Source organism: Sitophilus oryzae, unplaced genomic scaffold, assembly GCF_002938485.1.
Source record: "Sitophilus oryzae breed Bouriz unplaced genomic scaffold, Soryzae_2.0 scaffold_980_pilon_pilon, whole genome shotgun sequence".
Taxonomy (NCBI): Eukaryota; Metazoa; Arthropoda; class Insecta; order Coleoptera; family Curculionidae; genus Sitophilus; species Sitophilus oryzae.
Genome location: NW_022147617.1, coordinates 3,648,222 through 3,665,565, shown reverse-complemented (window position 1 = coordinate 3,665,565; position 17,344 = coordinate 3,648,222). Strand labels below are relative to the sequence as shown.

The window sequence follows — 17,344 nt, the reverse complement described above, 5'->3', positions numbered from 1 at the left end:
TTAAAGATCTATTGTGCCCTGCAAAATGAGTTACTTTTTTAAATTTTATTCTGAATTTTCTCGAATTCTTTAAGAGTAGAATTTTGAAGACATTTAGAATAAATATATATTGCTGTCTTTGGCATATTTATATTGTAGAGTCATTGTGCGCATTCAGGGAACACAGCAGCTGACCGACCTGTTTTTGTGTGTAAAAAGAGACCGTTTAGGGAAACCGCTTACTCAGCCACTCAGCCGCTGACCGTCCCTGAACGCGCCCATTATTATCACCATTAAAGTGACCAGACGTCAGTCATTAATTGTCATTATAACAGGTAGTCCATTATTCAGCCAATGTTTATCAAAAGGTTCATGTTCATTATGCAACATTATCAGTACAAATATCCGTCAATTGAATTCAATAAAATATTAATAGCAGGGGTGTATAAGGGTTAAAAACGATTCTTTCCTCCAAAAGATGTGCAAGTTTTTCGACAGAATTAATATTTTATAGTGTCCATTATAAAAGAAGGAAAAATTAAATGGCCTAGCCCTCAACAACTCGTAACCTTATTGTTAGGCTGTTGCATTTTTCCTTCTTTTTGTATATTTCTCCTCATTATTTCAATTTGTGTCCATGGATGAGTCTTAAATAAGTGCAAATATTTTTAGGGGTAGTATATTTTGGCCCCAGAAACACGGTTGTGAGTTTTTTTTGGCTTTAAAAAAATTTGAAAATTGGAAGGACGAAGGAAATTTTTTTTAGTTTTTAATTAAAAACATAATCTCTTGATAATATGGCAACATATGTAGTAGATTAAATTTACAAGAAAGAAAACCTAAAAAAGATAAAGTGGTTCTCAAAATTTAAGCAATTTTTTTTTTATGTTTTGGAAGTAGGTATACCTCGGTTATTTTGGACTTATTTGAAAAACGGTAAAGAGGAAATATGTCTCTTTTATCAAGATCTACCGGCCCTGAAAATATTTGCACTTATTTAAGACTCGCCCTGTATACAAGGTACAAGGTGTTCCTTAATGATATGCTAATATTTAAGGAGGTGATTCTTGGACCTATTCTAAGAAAAAAACTTCATATGTCCTAAACATCTTAACTTTTTAGATACAGGATGGTAAAATTTTCCAATTTTTTTTTTGAAAATATCTCTGATGGTATATTTGATACACGTCTTCCATGCATCAAAATGCTTATTTTGATATATAAAAAAATAGTTTCGTTTCTTAAATTTCCTTCCAGTCGATGCAGAAATGATTTCCACACAACTGTCACCGCATCATGAAGCATCGCTGACCAGTCAACCACAAAAAAGAGGGCTCTCTTGGGGGTCTCAGATTGAGACGCAATTGAATTTTTAATCGAACATCTCTCAATTATTCCAATGTTTTAAATAAAAATCAGGCGGCTTAACCGCCCCCAAGAGAGCCCTCTTTTTTGTGGTTGACTGGTCGAGGGGGAAAAGAAAATATCATAAAACCACTTTCACACCTATAACCCCCAAAGGGGGGGTGTCGCCACCCCTAAATTCTTAAATGGAAAGGGGGGCCAAGTGATACCTCATGTGAAAGGTCTTTCAATACCCTTTTTAATGATATTAGATCATGCACTTTCGTTCAGTAGTTTTAGAGATTTATTGATTTAAAGTAGATTTTTTTAATTTATCAGCTAAGTGGTGAAAAATACGTTTTTATTTTTTTCTCTCTCTGTATGTGTTTTTTTGGCAAACTATGTATACTGTGGAAAGTTGACTTTTTTCTCATTTTTGGTGCATATACATATATATTTGGTGCTTCTCAAAATTGGCTCACCCCTATAACTTTTTATTTTATCAGATAAAAAAGGAGATTTGGTACCTATGTTAGTATATGACATAAATTAGGGTTTATTGACGGTATTAAATTGTTTTTGGTCACTGCCTGTTTCACCGGAAATGACTCCAACTTTTGATTTTTAAATGGCAACCTGGGTATATTTCTACTTTATTCAATAGAAAATGACACTCTGAGTAGAGTGACATATCGTATGTCAACTTTTGACATTTTCGCTTGAAAAATAATCATATTTTAAATTTAAATCTAGAGTGCCATGGCTGTCTTAAAAACACTATTTTTTTAATCACGGATCCTTGGGAAAATAGATTTGATCGTGTAATGTTTTTCGTGTCTTGTCCTGGCCAGTTAAAGATGTCCAAATCTTATTTTTAATCATATCTCAATTTTTTCAAATGGAACAAGTGTGGCTCATTAGCATATTTGGAAAAAGCAGTTTTTTACAAATAATTTAGTACCACACACTTGGTATTTCGAGTCAAATTGTCGTTATGAACCGCATATTACACTTCAAGTAAACCATATGCGAAAATATCAAAAGTTGACATATGATTTGTCATTCTATTCAGAGTGCATTTTATATCGAATAAAGTAGAAAACTACCGAGGATACCATTTAAAAATTAAAAGTTGTAGTCATTTCCGGTGAAACAGAAAGTGACCAAAAACAATTGAATACGTCAATCGATCCTAATTTATGTCATATATATACTAACTTACCAAATATCGTTTTATATCAGAAAAAATAAAAAAGTTATAGGGGTGAGCCACTTTTGAAACGCACCTGGTATGTCTACCATTACATATACACATTAATACAGGGTGTCCCAGGCTGAGCGTGTATTAGAAGTTTCTAGAGAACTATAATATCTAGATCGTAGATTTTTTGTACATTATTGTTTCACGACGAAATCTATCTATTAAAAATGTTTTTAATACGCAGTACTTCCGGAAATACCGGAAGTTGACAGTAACTTTCTTATTTTAAATAAAATAAAACAAAAATTATATGGATACTTATTTTTTATGACATACTTGAATTATCTGTAAAATTTTATGAATTTTGATATTAAACACTATACAGGGTACCCCAGCCTGAGCGTGCATTAGAAGTTTCTAGAGAACTACAATATCTAGATCGGGCATTTTTTGCACATTATTGTTTCACAACGAGATCTATCGATTAAAAATATTTTCAATATGGCGGCACTTCCGGAAATACCGGAAGTTGACAGCAACTTTCTCATTTTAAATGGGTACCTCCATTTTTTATTACATACTTGAATTCTCCGTAAAATTTTATGAATTTTGATATCAAACACTATACCTAAACGTATACCTAAATATTAACCGTTTTTGAGAAAAAAAAATATTTAAAATTTTTGGAGGAAAAAAACTGCGGGGAAAAAATCTCCGAGCTAGATATCGTAGCTCTCCAGAAACTTTTAATGCACGCTCAGCCTGAGACACCCTGTATAACTTTATTTCAAATGGGTACTCTCATTTTTTTACATAGTTAATTTTTTTATAAAATATTATGAATTTTGATATTAAACAGTCTATATCTAATATTAACAGTTTTTTGAGAAAAAATAAATATTTAAAATTTTTGGAGGAATAAAACTGCCTGCCAAAAAAATTTGTATAGCCTAAACGTAAAATTTAGTTATTACCACAGACACTGTGACATAAAAAGAAAATGAATTGAATGTCATATAATATTGGCCGTAGCTGTCATGGAATTGAGCAATTAAAAAAATATCATAAATCATTTTTTCCAAATGGAACCCTACTTTTTTTTTATTTTATTAGTGAAAAGGTTTTTCAGTTCGTTACTTTTTGATTATACATGTTCTGCCTTCTAATGGACAATGGTCAAACAAAGCACTTTTGTATAGAGGCAAATTGGGGCCAATTAACTTATTTTGATTTAAAAAATACATAGATGTTCTATATCTATGTAGAATATTGTAACTCCTTGTATATTTTGTAGGTCTCTTTTGAAAAAAAAAATATCCAACTTTTTTTTTCAAAAATTATGCGATGTGGCTTTTTTGAATTATTTTTCACTTATTTTTACTGCCCGAAACAGCGTTACATCACACAAACGTCAAGAAACAACTGGTGATTTAGTGTTTTTATTTTGCTGAGGCCTTGATAAGAAATTTTGCTAATTTTTGCGAGTTTGGCAGTTTTTTTTAATAGAATAAAAATGTAGTGTTTTTCACTTTCATCACCCTGTATCTTAGAAACAATGCATTTCTGGACCTATGTTTATGGGAACTTTTCTCCATAAAATGACCTGAGGAATCACTCCCTCGAGTATTGACATGTTATTGAGGGACGCCCTGAATAAACTTGTTTTTATATTATATAATTCAATCTTAATCTTGTCAATAAAAAAACGCTAGGTATGTATTAAAATTTGAAGCATTTTTGTTATTTTCTCACATTTTAAAAGGCGGAAGAATGCAAAAAAAAATAAAAATATTATTGGCCAGGTTTTGAGGTAAAATACCCCATAAGTGCGGCGCGACGGCGTGAAATAGGTAGGGATAATTTCTGATTTTTGCCGTTGAAGCGCTGCGGTCGGAATTTGTTGAAATCAACTGAAATGCACCAAGCCTATAAGGGGACTTTTCCACACAATGATCCTGAACGTTCGCGAACAGTCCCTCGTTATGAATGGGAACCTTCTCTGTATTAACACTAATTCTTAGAAACTTTCTTTAACAAGATAATATCACTCAAATTTGGGTGCTTGAATGTATGTTATACTGATACATTATCAGAAAAATTACATGATTCTTTTGTTACAGATGGAAAAAGGAAGCAGTTAGGTGATGAACAAATTGCTCTAAATACAGAACTGGCAAATGATAATAATGGATGTAATGAGAAAAATAATATTGATCAGCATACAGATAGTAAAGCAATTCTGGAAAATGACTTACACAATAATTCAGCAGAAGGCTACAAAGAACCTAAGAAACGAGGTCGAAAACCTAAACAGTCATTTCAGCATACAGATAGTAAACCAATTTTGGAAAATGATTTACACAATAATTCAGCAGAAGGCTACAAAGAACCTAAGAAACGAGGTCGAAAATCTAAACAGTCGTTGAATCTAGATAACACAAGACATAATTTATCATTATCCAGTGAACTCGAAAATAATGACATTAATGATGTCAATTTAATTAATAACATGCGAATTGATAAAAAGGTTTGGGAAAATACAGCAGTTACAAATTCAGATGATTCTATTGTGACACCTAAAAAGAGAGGTCGAGGCAGGCCTAGAAAATCTGAAGTTGTGCCGCAAGAATCGGAACTGGAACTTGGAAATAATAAAATTAATAACATACACGGTGAAAACAGAACAGTCGAGAATCCTGAATCTGAACCAGAACCTGTATTTTCTTCCTCTAAACGAGGGAGAAAGCGTAAAGAAATAAACTATTTTCAGTTAGAAAATTCGGATATCGAAATGGAACACGTTAACAAAAAATTTAGAACTAGCAAAAAAGCAGAAATTGAAGATGCAGATTATAATAATAAGCAAAGCACTAATGATTCGTTTGAAGAAGAAAAAAGTTTAAACAGTAAATGTGTTAACAGAAGAGCAATTGACTGTGAACAAAATGAAATTATAAAAGATCAAGCCGATCTAAATAATCTAAGAGATGAGCAAAGCATTAATAACTCAGTTGAAGAACAAAAATCAAACGGCAAATATACATGGACTGGCGTTACAACACATACAAAAGATCAGTTATTTGATTTAATGCAAGGAAAAGATATTAATAATTCCAGGTACATAATTTGTTTATTTTTTAACTTAAAACTTAAAAGTATTATTTAAATCACTGTTTTTCATTCTGGACTTGTTTTAAAATTTAACTTTTTTACCTAGACGGATGTCGGGACATGCCCGTCAATAGACAGTTAAACCAGAGGTTTACAAATAAGTTTTTTACAGGTAAAAAATAGTTTTTTTTGCGTAAAAAAGTCTTTTTACGAGTAACGGCTATTTTTTACGCGTAAAAAATAGGTTTTTACGTGTAACAAATAGTTTTTTAAACGTAAAAAAATAGTTTTTTTTCGGGTAGAAAATATTTTTTTACGTGTAACAAATAGTTTTTTAAACGTAAAAAATAGTTTTTTTTCGGGTAGAAAATTTTTTTTTACGTGTAACAAAGAGTTTTTTTACATATAAGAAAATGTTTTTCTTGCATAAAAAAGTTTTTTTTACGATTAACAGATAGTTTTTTACGCGTAAAAAACAGTTTTTTACGTGTACGTTTTTTATTGCGTAAAAAATGTTATTTTACGAGTAACAAATAGTTTTATACGCGTAAACAGTTTTTTACGGGCAACAAATAATTTTATACTTATATATATATATATATATATATTTATATATATATATAAAAAATAGTTTTTACGTTTAACAAATAGTTTTTTACGTGTAATAAGAGGTTTTTTTCACGTAATAATTTGATTTGCTTTTATAAAATTTGTATTAAAATATCAATATTATTGATAAACACGTGGGCTGCTCACAAATACACGTCGCGTCACTACGTATTTCTAAGCCGTTACCTCTAGTTCCTGTGTCAGGGCCGTCTCGCTAGCTCCTATGTGACTGCCTTGAATTTTTACACCTAGCGCGTGTAAAAAAGTTTCACTTCAACTTGTTTGATAAATCATGTCCTAAAATTAGCCTTAAAAAATAAAGCGTGAATAATTAGTAATATTTACTAGTCTATTACATAATTATAATTATTTATTATAATATATTATAACACACAAGTAACAACAAAACTCCAACATAAAAAATCTATACACAAATAAACTAAAATTCCTAAAATAAATGAATAATAATTATTTTTACGCACACCACTGGCATTAACAGTAGATTTCGTTTGTCGTCGAATGTCCAACCCGTTCAACGTTCGATAGGAGCATATCTTTCATCTTCGTCTTTTCAACGCTAACCGCGCCGATCTCACCTATCTCTTTCTTGATTGATGTTTTTTTGTTTGTTTGTGATGAAGGATTGATTGTTGAACGGGCCGGGAGTTGCAAGTGCTTTTTCGTTACTAATTGACACCTTGATAGAAACTGGAGACCTGCCGCTTCTTTTGCGTGTTTTTAATGGACACAAATCGAAATAAAAGCTTCAAACGGTAAAATCGCAAAATAAAAGCAAAAAACGCTTTCTGTGCATTCGTCATGCGTTGTCCGTCGTTCCGTTACTCTAATCCAATGAACTATATACTAAAGTAACTGGAAAGGGAGCGGCGTAGTGGCGCCTGAGGCAAATTTTCGAATAGAAAGAGAGGGAACGTAAAAGGGGTGGTTGTCTTTGTCTGGCTCATTAATATAGATGGAAAGCCATGTGGTTTTTAATTTATTTGTTTAAATAATAATGTAATAATAAATGTTCTTGTTTTAAAAGGCGTTTAAATCAATTCACAATGTTTTATTTGTTCAATAATTGGAGTAGGTATAAATATTTGTAGCATGATATGCATTATTTAATAAAGGCACATCGTTAATGGTTACCAATCGGGGGAAGTGAAAAACTAGAAAGGTTTACTTTCTATTTCTTTTACCTAATTTAATTTAATTTTGGCTATAGTAGAAAGGTAAAAATTATAATGCCTACCTCTACTAATATGGGAAATTGGGATCAAATAAAAAACAATAAAGATATACAAATATAAAATTACATTTTTATTTACTACTAAAAGTACAAAAATTAACAAATTAATTATTTAATTTAAATTAATCTTCTTTTTATCCTCTGCTTTAAAGTCTTTATTTGTCTGCGTAACTTTATGCGGCTTCTTGGTTTTAATAGTGAACATTGAACTTTACGATCAGCAAATGTTTTAGCAGAAGTGGTTGAAGTTCATGGCTGAATCTCTCCGGTTGACTACATTCTATTTCAGCCTGATCAATGTCCATGAGTTCGGCACTATATACTATCTTAAATAAATAATAAAAGTTGATAAAAAAAGGCCTTTAGAGTAAAGCGATTGATGGAAAAACAAAAACCTTTCCCTTCCAATGTTTAAGATTTGAATCTTGGCTTACCTTCCCGATTAAGTCCCTTCGTTGCACAACACTTTTCTTTTGCAAATGTTTGGGGAAGGAAAAAATACTTGGAACTGCATCTGGTTTGAGTACTTTTTGGTTTGATCCCAATCTAATCAGAAAATCAGATGGCACAAAGTGCTCCGAACACAGTTTGCTTGATTTTGAAGGCTTCTACTTTTCTCGTCGAATGGCTTTTATCAAGAGATTAAGGATTTCAAGGCGCCTAAACGGAAACCTAAACATAAAATGTAAACAATAAAACAATATAACCTAATAAACCTTTAACGCTGTACCCCTTACACAAATAAAGAAATTGGCTTCTGTGGGTTATATTCATTACTGCAACCATATGCAGCACAAAAATTGACCATTGTTATTTATTCTTATAAACCAACAACTCACAGATTTAAAAAGTTTTTTCAGAGTTCAACTACACTTCAACTTCACTCGATTTACAGCACAAAACTACAAAATGTTTTAAAGCAAATCTTAAAATGTATTTATAACACACGTTTCCGGTCACTGATAATCCTAAATCAGGTAAACAAACTCTTAAATTGCTAAAATTGGTCAATGAAATCCAAACACAGTAAACGCCATCGCCAATACTCGCATATCTGTGCAAGTGCGACAAAGACAACAACCCCTTTTATTATCCCTCTCACTCTATGACAAATGCGCCTCAAAAATCGATATGTGAAAGCATTGCCGCAACCTTTCCAGTTACGTTAGTTATATAGTTCAATGCTCTAATCATATTTAAACATGGGCTGTCATTTTTGATATATACCAATAAAATTGCATAACTTCGTCAGTGAAACGTGTTAACCTGCTAACATTTTTACGTTAATTGAATAACTCAATAAAGTTTAATACATCATTTTTACGAAATATTGAGTATTATTGTTTCCAGCAAATATTATTGTTATCTCTTTATCATATTAGCGCATGAATATACTTCTTGCTACATGTGTACAATTTTTTTTACCATGACCGTCGTCGTTAATTATTGTCATAGTTTTAGCTGTCATTAATAGGACATGGCAAATTTGTAATAATCTCTCTGTCGTTGAGTTAAGAAAGGCACGGTAGAGATACCGATCCTCGTCGGTACAAATTGCGATATATACCCTATGACCGATTGGTAACTATGACAACAACAATTAAGACATTTTTACTATATAAAAATACTACCTTAACACGACGCTCATTGGCCATACGTATCGAGAGCTATCGTAACTCGTAACTTATCGATACCGACGATTGTCGAGGTCGTGTACATAATAGCGCCTCTGGCATGATGACAGCTTTGATGTCAATGACGGGTATAGCCGACAGCCGTCTGCACGGTAAAGAAATACTTTGGAGCGAACCATGTACTATTCGAATTGATATAGACATTTTGGCTCATAGGCTATTAGTGAATTAGTAATATTTTTTTAAATAAATAAATGAAAAGATGTCTTGAGATAACTTTTTTATACACCAAAAAGCACTTTATGCATCTCATCTATATATGACACCTGGCCATTTGGCACTGCAAAAACTCTCTGCACTGCGGCAAATTTTTTCAGATAAGTCTCCTTGCAGAAAGGGTTTTTGATTAAATTATATTTGGCGGATACTACAGTCAAAATTTTCATATCAAAACTTAATGAGAACTTCTGGTTCGGTTACGTTGGAAACACAAAAATAAAATAACATAAAAAAGTTGGTTATATGGAAGATCCTAGTTGCTTTCATACAACCAAAATAAAATTGATATCAGTATTTTTTTATCATTGTTAACTTCTTATTTTATTTTATGTGAAATCCGCTTTGCGCATGCTTCACTGTTTCTTAATTCTAACTATGGAGGGTAGAGGTACAGATTATAAACTTATCGTCAAAAGCATTGTTTTTCGTTGTTCCAATTTTCGGAGTCGCGCACTAGTTAGGTTACTAGTTTGCGCACAAGCACGCCCACTTATGGCCTCTAAAATTGTGCACAGCGCCTTACCGGCCTTGTGACCGGCCCGGTTATTACGCTGTTTAAACGGGAATTTATTTTTGCGTATAAGAAAATTTACTTGTTTGCTCATCGTCATAAAAAACAATTTTCGTACCACGAATTAGGGACAAGATTTTTATCTGTATACTTATAGGATACCTAATCTGTGGTAGAGGTAAGGAAAATCACAGATATAATAGAATATAAATAAGAAGAAATGGCAATAATTTAAAACGCAATTTTTTGTTTTATTGATTTAGGCTTTATTCTTAGAACTAAAAAATGCAGCAATAATAATGATAAAAGCAGATTAAAAACATAAAATTTTAGATCTTAGTAGTATTAATTAAATAAAAAATGTAGTTTTTTGCAATTCATATCAAATTATTTCTGCGAGCGTCTGATATTTACTTGATTATGCCAATAATGACCAATTTTCAGCTAGAGCATTTATGATTGAAGATTCACGATTCAAAAAATTAAAAAATCTAAAAACAATCATAAAATATATGCAATAAAAATATGTTTTTTTTGTAGCCCTGATCCATTGAGTGGGAAAAAGAAAAGAGGCAGGCCCAAGAAATAGTAAGTTTTATTTAAATAGGTGATAAATAGAATTTTATGAGTTACTTCTAGATATACCGGGTGCGTCTTAAAAGTGGCTCACCCCTATAAGTTTTTTATTTTTTCAGATTAAAAAACGAGATTAGGTTTGTTAGTATATGACATAAATTAGGATTGATTGATGTATTCAGTTGTTCTTGGTCACTTCCCGTTTCATCGGAGACGACTACAGCTTTTGATTTTTAAATGGCACTCTCGGTATGTTTTTACTTTATTCGATAGAAAATGACATTCTGAATAGAATGACATATCATATGTCAACTTTTCACATTCTCGCTTAATAAAAAATCGTATTTTAAAATTCAATCTAGAGTGCCTCCTTTATATGTAGATTCTATGTTGTCTATGTTAAAAACACTAATTCTTAATCAAGGAGCCTTGGAAAAATAGATTTGATCGTCTAATCTTTTTAGTGTCTTGTCCTGGCCAGTTAAAAGATACCGTAAATCGTATTTTTAATCTTATCTCAATTTTATCAAATGGAATGAAGGTGGCTCATTAGCATATTTGGAAAAAGAATTTTTTTTGCGAATAAGTTGATACCACACACTTGGTATTTCGAGTCAAATTTTCGTTACGAACCGCAAGTTATAATTTCAAATAAACCATATGCGAAAATGTCAAAAGTTTACATATGATATGTCATTCCATTCAGACTGTTATTTTCTATCGAATTAAGTAAAAAAATACCGAGGGTGCTAATTAAAAATCAAACGTTGTAGTAATTTCCGGTGAAACAGAAAGTGGTCGAAAACAATTGAATACGTCAATCAATCCTAATTTATGTCATATACTAACATACCAAATCTCGTCTTTTTAACTGAAAAAATATAAAAGTTATAGGGGAGAGCCACTTTTGAGACGCACCCGGCATACATCTGTTACTAGATTACCTATGTAGAAAATGCCATTATGTTGAACATTTATAGATATAAATTTTACAGTATTCTAATGAGTTGAACAGAAATCATAAAAAGTTTTAACGTCTTTAAAAATATTTAACAATTGTCAGAACAGTTTTTTATTTGTCCATTTTTTGTTAATTTAAACAAAAAATTATGAGATAAATGTTGAATTTTAAAAATATCGGACGCTAAAATTTTCAAAAAAGAACTTTCTAATTTTCATACAAATTTAACCAAATTCTGTTTATGGTAGCCCATTATGGGCTAACATATTCAGTGATAAGGTTTTAATTTTTTTAATAGTTTGTTTAAAAGTGATATACCTAGAACATAAATGAGATAAACTCCCCACGTTTACTTATTTAAAACAGCTTTGTTTTAGTATTGATATTGAAGAAGAAGGTAGCACTGTTTGTATGATTTGTAATGAATCTGTGCAAAATATAGATTGGTTGAAACACAAAAGTAGTAAACATTATGATTTGGCTTGGAGAAAGGGCGATACACCATTGGTAAGATGTAGTGCTTTACTTTTAAATTATTATTAAGCTAATAAAAATATATTAAATTTCTATAAACTAAAAAAAAACCAAATTCTGTTTCAAACAGCCTGATAGCACAGCGAGAGCTTTTGTCATAAAACTTAAACCATAGGCGCTACAACTTTAAGTAATTCCAGAAGCAGACTTTTTATTTTTTAATAAAATACATTGTTTTGCTTTTGAATGAGCCCACAATATATTGCAGCCAAAAATTGTTCGCTTTTTATTACGTTTATTTCGTACTTTTTATTACGTTTATTACGTGCATTTAGTATCTCTGTGTTTAAATTGCTGTGCTGATTTGCAAACATGGATATATTTATTCCAAGCAAGATAAATGGTATTCTTGCTTGGAATATCTTCTTCTATTTAAGAGTTAACTGTACTTTTAAATGTTCATGATTTCTGTATGCATCAAGATCCCTCGGCTACTGTGAGAAGTCTAGTTACGAAATGTTCAAATATTACCGGAGTTGGTGAAGCTACGATTTATAGAGTTTTGAAAGAGAGAAAAAGTGGAACTGTTTTTGAGCCTAAAACATCTACGGGGAGGAAGCCATTTGTGGTTGATGATTGTTCTAGAACAGTGATTCTCAAACTGGGTTCCGCGGAACCCCAGGGTTCCGCAAAGGGGCGATTGGGGTTCCGCAAGAAGCCAAGAATTTTTTTTTTAAATTGTGGTATCACCCAACAATGAAATGGTGTAAATAAAAAAAATATTCTTAGTACTCCCCTTCTGATCTGCATCCGAGCCCGAGCTCGCGCGCTTGTTGCGACTCGTTAATTTTACTTCGCTTTGCAGTCATTGTAATGCCGTGTATGTATTTTGCTATTTTGTGCCTTCTAGTAATCGCCGGCCGCTGTCCTAGGTGCTTTTGTTTTTATGCGGTAGCCTTCCTTACGCAGTCTTCGCATTGAAAGTGTTTGTTTTAAACCCGTTGAAAGACGATTTGTTTGTTTTTCTTGCCTTTACTCTTATGTAATTATTATTTAAAATGGATAAATGGCTGAAAACTGGTTGTTTTAAAAGAAAACAAGAGGTAGAGGAAGATCCAACCATCAGTCAAGATGAAACTGTTGAAGGGATTTGGAGTAATGCTAGCAGCGATGAGCCGTCAACTTCAAGTTTTGTTCCCGTTGCGAATAAGAAAATTAAAATTAGAAAATATTGCCCAGAATATTTATCCTATGGTTTTGCTTCCACTGGGGATCCTAGTGCGCCAAACAGCCAGTGTGTAATTTGTTTTAAGACTTTCAGCAACAGTTCATTAGCTCCAGCGAAACTTCTAAGACACTTACAAACAAATCATAGTGAATACAAGGACAAACCTGTGGATTTTTTTCAACGCAAGTTAGTGGAAATGAATAAAAGTAAAAAGAATTTATCGTCTTTAGTGGGTAGCAGCATTAATGAAAAAGCATGTAAAGCCTCATTTCAAGTAAGTTACCGCATAGCTAAGGCTGGAAAAGCGCATATAATTGCCGAAACACTTATTAAACCTTGTTTAATAGATGTTGTCGAAACCATGATTGGTGAAAAGTTTAGTAATAGTGTAAAAATGCTGCCACTTTCAAACGATACTGTTCATAGGAGAATTTATGAAATTAGTAACGAAATAGAAAATACAGTTATTCAACGGATAAAAGGTAGTGGTTGGTATGCACTACAGCTTGATGAAACAACAGACGTGGCAGGGTGTGCAGTATTGCTTGTTATTGTGAGGTACATACACAACAACTCTGCAGAAGAAGAAATGTTACTTTGCAAACCTTTGAAGACCCATACAACCGGCGAGGAAATTTTTAAGATGATCGATTCTTATATCACTGAAAAAGAACTTAATTGGAATCAGTGCATTAATATCTGCACTGACGGTGCAAAAGCAATGACTGGTAAATATTCTGGATTTGTTGCACGTGTTAAAAATGTCGTTCCAGAAATTGAAAGTAGCCATTGTATTATTCATAGACAAGCATTGGCAGTAAAAAAAATTCCTCCCGTTCTTAAAAACGTTTTGGATGAAGCAGTAAAAATTGTAAATTTTATAAAGTCCAGGCCTCTAAATTCACGAATTTTTGCTGTTCTTTGTGAAGAAATGGGTAGCCAATTCACCACGCTTTTGCTTCACACCGAAGTGCGATGGTTATCGCGAGGAAAAGTATTGGTTCGCCTGTTTACTCTGCGAAATGAGGTGATGGTGTTTCTTAATGACTCTTCATTTGAATTATCATCAAGAATAACTGACATCAAGTGGTTACAATGTTTGGCATATCTTGCCGATGTCTTTTCAAGCCTTAATGAATTAAATTTATCACTCCAGGGAACTTCTGTAACAGTAATCTCCTTATATGACAAAATCCAGGCCAAGTTAAATAAAATACAGTTTTGGGAATCGTGTATAAACAGAGGAATCTCGGAGTGCTTTCCTACACTGCATGATTTTGTGTGTGAGTCGAAGACTGCATTGTCAGCAGAAATCACTTCGGAGATAATAAACCATCTTCAGAACCTACAAGTTTCAATCAGAGAATATTTTCCAAGACGAGAAGAGGATCTTGATTGGGTTCGCAATCCATTCTCAGTCCCAGTCGAAAAGTTTCATCAAACCCTAACTGTAAAACAAATTGAACAACTTATTGATGTTGCTGCCGATGGAAACCTTAAAACTACTTTCAACTCGGCTACATTGTTGCAGTTTTGGGCCCAGCTTAGAAGTGAATATCCAGAATTAGCCAATTTTGCTGTTAAAAAATTGTTGCCGTTTGCTACAACTTACCGTTGTGAAGTAGGGTTTTCGAAGTATGCTCTTACAAAAACCGACTTAAGAAGTAAACTTAATCCTGAAGCAGATATGCGGATACAACTTTCAAACATTGAACCCGATATCGACAAACTTGTATCAAACAAACAGGCCCACCTTCGCATTAAGCTCATCAAAAAATATTTGTAATGAATATTTAAGTGTTTTACAGTTTCTGAGTTATTAATATATTATGTACTTAATTCTTACATTTTTTTATTTACTCTTAATTTAGAAGCTCAATAAGTAGTATTAATATCGATATATTGACACAAAACCAAACATGCACTATGTCTTATATTTAAGAATATAGGGTAGGGGTTCCCTAGAAAAAAAAAAGTGCACTCTAGGGTTCTTCACTCTACAAAAGATTGAGAAACACTGTTCTAGAAGCATAATAAAGAGACATGTTCACGCCTTTTACTTAAAAAAGAAAATACCAACTGTATACAATTTAGAAAGTTGTAAAAAAAAGAGAGAAACTTTGGACAACTTTAAAGGAAATTAATTTCTCGTGGGAAAAGTACAATCGGAACTCTGTACTTATTGACAGGGAAGACATAATTTTTTGAAGAAGGTAATATCTAACGGACATTCGTAAATATCGCAGTGAAGGAAAATCTATTTTATACCTAGACGAAATATGACTGAATGAAGGACATTCTGTCATTCTGTTGAGCAAGGCATTGGCAGTTCGCGTGAAGCGTTTTTAGAAGGATTATCGACTGGTTTGAAAATCCCTTCCGGGAAAAGACGCAGGCTAATTATAACGCATATTGGGGATAATGAATTCGTACAGAATGGACTACTGCAATTTAAATCCACCAAGGCTTATCATGAAGAAATGACGGCTGATATTTTTGAAGATTAATTTTCCCAATTACTTCCAGAAAACTCTGTCATTGTTATCGACAACGCCAGTTATCATTCGAGATTAGTAGAAAAATTACCAACCGCCTCTTGAAGGAAAGTGGACATTATAGGTAGATTGTCTCAAAAGGATATTTCATTCGAAAACGGATTGTCGCAAAAGGAGCTGGTACCAAATAGTTAATATAATAATAAATACTTAACATTTATTGAAATGTTTTTCTAAACGCGTGATATTGTTTTTTTGTAGGTATGTTATTTATGGTGTGTAACCTGTTACACATTTATTTAACAATAAAAACTTTTCTTCAGTAATATTTACGATAATTGAGTGTACTCGTATAATCCAATGATACTGAAAATGCCAATAACGGGTATATAAATATTTGTATTGCCATTATATAATTATTTTCCATGGTGTAACAAAATATATTTTAACAAAACTTAAAATAAATCTTTAAACCCCTAATAGCCGACACTGGTGCGGTTAGTACCTAAAAATATTTTTATGACCTATTGTTATACGAGCAACCCCTGTGCCATCTACAAACTTAACTGTTAAAACTGTCTGAATGTCATGGAACATATACCCTTAAAATGAAGTTGGTTCCATCTTTTGGTATGTCACACTATATACAACAAAACGCCTTTTGCATTTATAATAAAGGTCTTGTGCTATCAGCATTAAGAAATAGAGACTATAATATATAGAGTGTTCCATTACAAAAAAATAACAACTTTGATGCATAACTTTTTTGGGGATACCCTGTAGAATTGTATATATTGTCAAGATCAAGGTGTATTACTGGTTGCATAACTGCATTACTGCTACATAACCATAACGCAAGAACGGTAAACTAATAGGATTGCTCATCCCCATAAGACGTACGTTCGCCTCTTCCCGCGCTTCAACTGACAGTTGTGACGTCATTGTAGCCCTTGTCAAAGCCTTCGTGGCCTTGTCATGATAGTGTGTATTATTAGTTGCCTATGGTAAACTTATAAAAATAAGAGCTGAGAAATTTTGAGTTAATGATTTTGTCAATTTTAAATGTGAAAAAGGTGTCTTTAAAGTTTTTAGAGCTATAGAGTGTATAAATACGTTCATTTTGTGTTGTGGATTGTGACAAAGTGCATACTAAGTGCCCGCGATTTTGTTTATTAATTATTTTAAAGCAAAATATGGAAGTACTCTAAAAAGAATGCTTGCAAAAGGTGATGCTGGGACCTGCTGTTCTTAAAAATGCATTATCCGAGTGTTTAATACGATTTATACAGTTCATTTTCTTTACTGCATACATATAAGGTGTTTAAATAAATAAACTAAATAATGAACGTTTTGCATTCGGTAACCAATAATGCACGTGTGTGTATTATTGGTTACCGGATAAGGACTAATAACCGTAACAAGGGCTACAATGACGTCACAAAGCGAGTAGTTTTCGCATGCACCTGGCGGACACTTTTGGCTGAATGAGCAGTGCTGTTAGGTTAACTGTTCTTGACCGTAACGTGTATTGAGGAACCTGGCGAATTCGCCAGAAAGTAAAAGAGAACTACAGAATTCTTTAGAAAATTCCAGAAACCATCGCCAGGGGGTATATAAGGCCCGCGCTTTGACAGTTGGAGCAGTCTGAAGATAGTCTGAAGTCTGAAGTTTGATAATACCTGAATAGTTT

The 17,344-nt window shown here is 32.6% G+C and overlaps 1 protein-coding gene and 1 pseudogene across 4 annotated transcripts in view; one reads left to right on the top strand and one right to left on the bottom strand.

Annotated features, from left to right (window-relative positions):
* The window catches only part of LOC115891333, a 76,139-nt gene that overhangs the window by 3,736 nt on the left and 55,059 nt on the right, over positions 1 to 17,344 (top strand). For all 4 annotated transcript variants that reach the window (XM_030911779.1, XM_030911781.1, XM_030911780.1 and 1 more), the window contains exons 3-5: positions 4,645 to 5,641; positions 10,461 to 10,508; positions 11,835 to 11,964. In XM_030911779.1, coding sequence (XP_030767639.1) covers positions 4,645 to 5,641; positions 10,461 to 10,508; positions 11,835 to 11,964 — 1,175 coding nt within the window. The remainder of the gene's footprint in view (positions 1 to 4,644; positions 5,642 to 10,460; positions 10,509 to 11,834; positions 11,965 to 17,344) is intronic.
* Positions 7,644 to 8,503, bottom strand: LOC115891335 (annotated as a pseudogene).